Consider the following 8,029-nt stretch of genomic DNA (forward strand, 5'->3'; position numbering starts at 1 on the left):
TTTTTTTTTTTTTTTTTTTTTTTTGGTATTGGGGATTGAACTTGGGTCCTTGCACTTGCAAAGCAGGCTGCAGCCCCACTGAGCTAAATCGCCAGCCCTAATAATGTAATGCTGGTGGCATGAATGGTAGCTCCGTGTGAACTTTTGAGTATTTACAAGCATTGTGAAAAAGCATGTAGAATTGTATAAACTCAAGACCAACTATGTAAATAAGTTAGAAGCTATTTATGCAGCTGAAACATAATGGTGCCAGGTTAGTTGGTAAAAAGAAATACTAGATATACTGTGTTAGAGTAAAACTAGGATTGGGCCACTTTTGAATTGTGTTAGGTCTTCGGGATTTTGTGACTCTTATAAAAGTAATTACCTTCCCAGGCCTGTTAATTTCAGGCCACTTTGGCTGCCATCGCTTACCCAGTATTTCCCTCAGTAGCGTGATGTTTCTATTCAAAAAACTAAAAGGGCAGTTATTGTTTATAGTGATTCTGCAAGGGTCATGGACTCAAAATTATATTTCAATAATGCTTAATAAGCTGCTTTGTTACATTTGTGCATGGGGCATTTATAAGTGTCACTTTTAAATACTTTGCCTGACAGGCATGAGGATTAGTGACATATATAAATATATTTTAACTTCTTAGATGAAGTACACAGTGACATTTACATTATTGATATATTTATATTAGTGATATATTTATGTGACATTGACATATTTTGAATGCCTTCAAAAGATTCCTGTTTTTATACATGCTAGTAGTTTTACCCAAAATAGTGCTATAGCTAAGACACTGATTGTTGGTTTTATAGTGGGAGTTTTAAGTTGGAGCCATCCATCAAAAATATTTATTAATTTTGCTTAAATTAATAATTTAGGATGCCTTGAATTTTATAGTACATTGAGATGGAATGTCACTTTTCATGTTGCGAGAGGTGGTGCTTTATTCCTAGAAACTACTACACAAACATAAATTCATAAAGCTTTTACTATTATACAATTATATATATAAATGCATATAATATTTTTGTTTGAAACCAACAGATAGTAGGAACTAAAAAATATTTTCACTAAATACTTCACAAAAACTTTAAATTGATGTTTTTATCTATATACATGAGAATATATGACTCATTAATGTATATGAAAATAATTTCTAATTAAAAGCAGTATTATGGTTACATATGCATTAAAAATTCATTGATTTAGCTCAGTGATTCTGTCGCCTGCCTTGTAAGAGCAAGGTCCTGAGTTTGATCCCCAGTATCAAAAAAAAATCATCATAACTTCCAACTTACTTCTTTCCTTGTTATCACTGTGTATAAATAAATCTTGAATTTTTTCAAGTTCAATCTTAATAGCATCATTCAGTTTGATGGAGATCTGCAGATGGAGGAACAGGAAGCTGAAGCACATGCTTATGTAATAACTTGAAAGAGATGACCTTGTAAAAGGAATTTTTGAGCTAGATTTCCCATGAAAAATTTGAGAAAATTTCTCAGAAGCAACAGGCGAATAGTCTAGTCCAGATAAATGGATATATGCAAGTAACAAAAACTTGGCTCTTAGTGACTCTCACTGGTAAATAAATGAAAAGGAAGCACTTTTGTGTACCAGTTCATATGCACAGTTCTGAGGAAAAGTGTTTCCAGGCAGAATGCTTTTCAATACCTTTAAGAGGTGTCAACAACAGAAGTCAGTTTACAGGCAGCCATCTCTGGCATGGTGGCTTGTTGCGAGTTCAAATGATCAGAACAATAATAAGAGTGTTCCAAAAACCTATCAAGGAAAAAAGAATATGTTTCAACTCTGTTTTAAGAGAGACAAGTCCCAGTAGACGTTTGAAATCATTCCAATAAGAATATGCGTAAGCCAGATTAGAAGCACTGGTCCAGACTAGTCACAGGGGACCTATTTACAGAAAGAATTTGTGATTATTTAACCCAGGTTTTTGGCCAAGAGCTCAACAAATTCTTGGAACAGAATTTTAAAGTTATTTTTCAAGTCAGATACTTGGACCAGAAATTATTTGCATGTCTACCATAGACTAAATGAATCCTGTGAAAGATGATGCACTGAATATATTCATCCTCTCTTATCCTTTCATATCTTTCTCTCACATATGTTTTTCCCTGTTGTGTCTGACAGGCTCCGATGTTTTCCTGGCCCCGGCTGAGGGATGCTGACCCAATCCTCAGATGTGAGATGGCTTCCACTGGAGAGGTAACGAGTTAATGATCCATAATGCTGTCATTAAATCTACTTTGAAATCCATGGTTCTATGATCTGAATTTAGGAAAGTAAGTAGCTTAGTAAGTAGTAAGAGGAGCCAGAGCTTGTACTTTCAGAGGAAGTCTCTAAGGGTTTAAGAATTTTGAAGGCAAAAATATCTTTTACTCTTTTGGAACACAGTGTAAATTCTCACTTATATTTTAACACGGGAATATAATCCACGTATACTTAATTTCTATTTTCGTATTATACATTTAGAACAACTTTCAGACATTTCTCTAGATGTCTAAATAAATGTGTCCTTAGATATCTCTTTATTTTAAGGTTCTCAGTCTCTCTGTAATAGCAGTTCATCCCCTGCTTTTCTATCATGAAATCTGATTGTTGGATTTTTACTAGCAATTTGCAGAATGACAGCATTAAAAAGATCACACACTTACACACTGTGGAATCTGCGGATTCATGCAGTATTTCAGGATCACTTTTAAAGCAACTTTAACCTTTTGCCGTTTATCTAAAGACTATAATGGGACTGGCCACTGGATGTCCCTCTTCCCTTGTGTTGGGACTGTGCCAACTGAAGGTTTCTTTAAGAAGGTGAAATGTGTTTTCTCTTAGAGAGCTGTCAGATTCTAGAAAGTTCTCTACATGTCAGTGTCAGGACATTTTATGAATCACCTAGCCCTTGACAGACATACTAGCTACAACCTTCAGATCCTCATCAGTGCACACTGGAGTGGCAACAGCAGACTCTGAGGCATCATTGTTTCTCTTGGTATGAAGGAAAACCTGAAAAAAGGTAGAATATTTAATTACAACAAATGCATAATGCTTTTTATGTGGGCCTGGTTACTCTGAGGCATCATTGTTTCTCTTGGTATGAAGGAAAACCTGAAAAAAGGTAGAATATTTAATTACAACAAATGCATAATGCTTTTTATGTGGTTGCCTGGTTACAAAAAAAAAAAAATGTGTGTGATGAGAAGCCAAGCTAGACAAGAAGCCAGGTAATGAGGAATAAATGACTGTCCTGTTTCTATTTGGACTTTTGGAAGAGTGGACGCTTGGTCCTTTTGCTGCTTCTTTTAATTTAATAGGCAGGAGAGCCAGGCTTTAAAATGAAAGCACTATATAATGTTGCCAGTCAGTGTAAGGAGACCCTCTCCAGGTTCATCCTCATCCCGTAGTCAGTTGTATTGGGGCTATTTTCAGCTGTCCTGAGGTGAAGGTCAGGGACATATCTATTTTCCTTCATGTTGTTTTCTGTCTTTAGTGTTCAGTGCTTATGTCTCTTCTGCCTATGCATATACATATTTGGAGTTTTTGAAATATGAAATTCTAAATGAAAAAGAAATTCATTCCCCCTCTGGTTGTATCTTTTTCTAAAGTATAAAAAAGAGAATTCTTTCTCTGTTACTAGAAAGAGGTCTTTTCTGAGTGTCCTAAAGTATGATTTTGTAATGTCTTGTTTCATAACTGAAATCAGAATGGTAAGTCTAGCTCAGCTGCCTCAATCATGCTTCAAGCAGTCTTTCTTCAGCACTTAAATGACTTCTGGTAGGATTGCACAAGCCTCCAGGTCCTGATCTAATTACAAAGCATTTTATTTTCCTAGTGGTAAAGTAGGGATGCTAAGTCTTAATCTTTACTGGAATATTCAACTACTTTCTATGGCTTCTCAGAAAATTGCTGAAGCATCTTCCATGTTTTTGTATTTGTACTTATAAAGGGATTGCGCCATTCATTTCCGTAGAATTTAAGACCCATTAACTCAGGATGACATTACTTAAGTTAGTTGGACAGTATTTTATTAAAATGCTTTCTGTGGAGTGAAAAGCAGTTGGTATTTGTGGTCAGCTGAAGGTCATGATCATGAGAACTTTCCTTGCCTTTGTAAAAGAGTCATTTGCTTAAGGAATGAATTCAGCCATCCGTGCTGTTTACTGTAATGGTGGCTCTGTACCTGTGCCAAATGGTGATGTGCATGGCAGAATGGACTCCTGTCACATTAAATTCTACTACGTGCCCTCTGATTATGGTGGCTCTTTGACTTGTAGTTCTATCTGTAGCACAGTTACTCTGGATGAAATCTCTGTAAATATGAACATTATATGTTAGCTTGGACCATTTCTGCAGCATTCTAGATGAGTTGCAGGTTATTTTGGTTCATTTTATGAAAATGATAAAAAGGAACAAGCTGTTTAGAGATTTTCATGGGGTTATTGAATTTCTCGGAAGGCATTCTCATAAGCTGAATGAAATGACTCCTAACCAATTGATCAGCAGTTGGTCATTGCTACTACTGACCTGTGAATTCATACTCCACAGCATAATATCTATAACATATACTTTTATTTAAACAGTAAGTCATATTAACATTTGGAAGTTCACCATATTATGGGCCAGAAGCTGTGATTTGTATCCAAACAACCGGCAGTAGTATCTGGTCTGTTGCTCCACTGAGTGTTGTTGGATAGAGAAAGAATTGCTTATTCATTCATTATGCTTAATTAAAAACATAAGATACATCTGCCCTGGCCAGCCTTTTAATCCCTGGATTCAGATTGTGTGGTCTTTTGGGCAACATCAATAAAATCTAGGGAAATACTCTATGAGTAAATTGCTTTTCATTTCTGTTTTTCGTTTTGCCTTTTTTTGTTGTTATTGTTAAGTGTAGCTGATGGTTATTTGCTTCCTTTGTTTTATTTATTTATTTTTTTTTCATTTATTCCCAAACAGGTGGCTTGCTTTGGTGAAGGTATTCACACAGCTTTCCTGAAGGCAATGCTTTCTACTGGATTTAAATTACCTCAGAAAGGCATTCTGATTGGAATCCAGGTAAGTAGTGTGTGTCCGTGTATATTTACAGGGCCAATTCCTTCTGGTCCATCCTTCGTATTTCAGATCCTCCTAAGTGCCAAGCATTCAAAACTGAAGAAATGGAAGTTATTTGAGGAATTTTCTCAGTTTGACTTTGCATTTTGAATAATCTTAAAAGGCAAAGAGTTAATGAGCTTAAAAAATATTTCATAGTATACCATCTAAGTTCTTGGAAATATTATTGTTTGGTAAGTGTATTTGCCAGCTTTTTGTTGCCTGGACATAATACCCAGCACCTACAATTTAAAGGAGGAGAGATTTAATTTAGCTCAAGTTTTCAAGGTTTTAAGTCCAGGCTTGGCTGTCTCCAAGCAAAGAATTTCATGGTGGAAAGACCTGGTAGAGCAGAGCTCTAGTGGCTGGGAAATAGGGTAGGTGAACAGTGCCAGAGAGGGATAGTGAGGGACAATATATAATATCCAAGGACAATACATAACATCACACCTCCATGGCCCTCAGAAAACACCTAAGAGTGTGCTTTACTAATCTGCTAGGTTTCTTACTCCAATGAAGTTGACAAATAGGATTAACAATCACAGTGAGCCTTCTAAGTTAAAGCAGGGTAAAGTTGTTAGACATGAATATATTTATCCAATTAAAAGGGTATTATCATTGTATCACTGCAAGTTAAATGTGCATCAGGGTAAAACGGTGGACAGGAAATGGCTAATAACCCTTGAGATGATTATGGCAAAGGTGTATGAACCCTTCTGTTTATAAATTTCTTGAAAACAAGTTAGATGCTTTGCAATTGGTCATTCACTCTCATCTGAGATTAGTAATTTGTGGGTCCTATAAACACAGTAGCTGGTCTTATATAATACCCCTGGTGTGCATAAGCTCAAACCCTGTATGGTTGTATAAAAATCAATAAAAATATAGTTTGAACAGTACCAGGTATCTCAAGCCAGTGGGTGATTATTATAAATGCTGGCTCACTGGGTTGTCTAAATATCATCAAATTAGATTCTGGAGGTTGGACAGGTACTGGCTTTGGAAAAGTTTCTGTAAAGAATAACTTGGGCTTTTGCTGCATAAAGGTGCAGAAGGCAGTGGTGAGCAGTTAGAGCAGAGGTTAACAAGATGCCTGTCAGTTGTGAAGCTTAAGGGCAGTTTAGAGATAGATCCCATCGTATGAGTGACTCATCACGTTGTAAATGAGTACTGAGTATTATCAAATCTCAGGTATGAGAATATTTGCCCAAATTCCAGTTAAGGCTGAAAGTTTAATGTGAGACCTGGGGGGCGTTCAGAGGAGATCATGCCCTTAGCCATTGTCTTCACAGTTAATCATAATAGTGCTAACATTTTAAAATACCAGTTTAAGAAGGCAGTGATGTATAAAATTGTGCCTTGTTTGGTTCCAGTGCTGCAGGGAAATGTGAAGCAGAAATTAATTTGATCCCTACAAAGTATTTGTATAATTTTGGCATTAATGAAGAAAATTTTGCTTTGTGGGGAAAAATGGGGATTTTGTAAGGAATAAAAGAGTTTTCTTGAAACAGTGAGGGTATGTCCATTGAAACTCATCTTTCAGTACATTCTTTTTAAAAGAAATTAATGTTTTAATAGCTGTGTGAAGTTCGCAAAGAACATTCGAAGTATGAATGCAAAATGTTAGCGATAAAAAATGTATTTTAAGTATAAAATTTAAAAGGTTTTTTTCTAATAGTATATTTAAGGAAATATTTACATCTGTAGAAAAAGTGACCAGCTGGACTATAACATTTAAAGACATACAAGAATCATTTTCTGACATATTATATGGGAGACAAGGAAAGATTTCCATCCCTAATAGTAAATACACAGTCTCTACATTACCACATGTGGAATTTTCATTCATAGTGATTTTTAAACATTTCTTGTCTGATAACTAACTGAAAAACATGGCAGATTATACTAACTAGACAGTTAACACCGTTAAAACTCACTAGATATCTTCTTAGTTAGTATGGGAATCTCAACTTCTTACACAGCCTTCCTAGAAGTTGTAGATAAAGTGATCCAGGCTCTGAATCTAAGGACATGTTGTACCCTTTAAAAAACATTTTATTTAACATGATCTCACTTGTTCAAAAGAATTCATACAAACTCTTGCAAACACATAACATCAGAGCCAAAAAGAACATAAAATACTGCTGCTAATGTATAAGAGGGATCAAGTCTAGTAAATACATTGGAAAGGATTTGATTGAGGGTGAATTATGTAATTAAGTTCTAAGAAAGGATGTCTACAATTGCACTTTGATTTCTTAACATGGTCATTTAGTACAATGCTGTATAGACTGTGTGTACCAAAGAACATTGGTAGCCAATGTTATTGTTAATTTAATTTATTCCTACATTATCAGTGGGGAGATGGTCAGTATCTCCTGTTTGAAATAGAGGTAGAGGTCTTTTCTTACTCTGACCCAAAAGCCTGCTGTGAATAGAAAGATTTAAGGAAGATACCTTGCACTACAGGTTACAAGAGAAAATTAGAGGAATAGAGATATGAGAGTACAGGAAAATGTGACCCTGAAGTAGAAACCATTTTTCTTAATGTTGGCAGCTTAATATGTGTTGATTTAAATAGGCATTTATAAATGGCAATGTTCAGCTACTTCTTAAGCTTAGTAGGTAGATTGTGTATACCTGCTTGTGTGTGTGTTTGCATGTGCACACTGTGTATAGTGTGACACAGCAGTCTTCCTATCCTTTTCCCTTTCTTTCACACCCTACTCCTTTATGGGCTATTTTTTCCCTCCCTCAGTTAAAAATCATGGGGCCGGGTGTGGTGGCACATCCCTGTAATCCCAGCACTCAGGAAGCTGAAGCAGAATGATTGCTGTGAGTTTGAGACCAGCCTGGGCTACATAGTGAGTTCCAGGTCAGTCTCAACTACATAGTGAGACCCTGTCTCAAAAAAAAAAAAAAAAAAAA

The 8,029-nt window shown here is 35.8% G+C and overlaps 1 protein-coding gene across 1 annotated transcript in view; it reads left to right on the top strand.

Annotated features, from left to right (window-relative positions):
* The window catches only part of Cps1 (carbamoyl-phosphate synthase 1), a 159,930-nt gene that overhangs the window by 143,506 nt on the left and 8,395 nt on the right, over nt 1–8,029 (top strand). Inside the window, exons 34-35 of the mRNA XM_010616046.2 lie at nt 2,144–2,218; nt 4,967–5,065. Coding sequence (XP_010614348.1) covers nt 2,144–2,218; nt 4,967–5,065 — 174 coding nt within the window. The remainder of the gene's footprint in view (nt 1–2,143; nt 2,219–4,966; nt 5,066–8,029) is intronic.

Source organism: Fukomys damarensis, unplaced genomic scaffold (assembly GCF_012274545.1).
Source record: "Fukomys damarensis isolate Sample0158 unplaced genomic scaffold, DMR_v1.0_HiC HiC_scaffold_16, whole genome shotgun sequence".
Taxonomy (NCBI): Eukaryota; Metazoa; Chordata; class Mammalia; order Rodentia; family Bathyergidae; genus Fukomys; species Fukomys damarensis.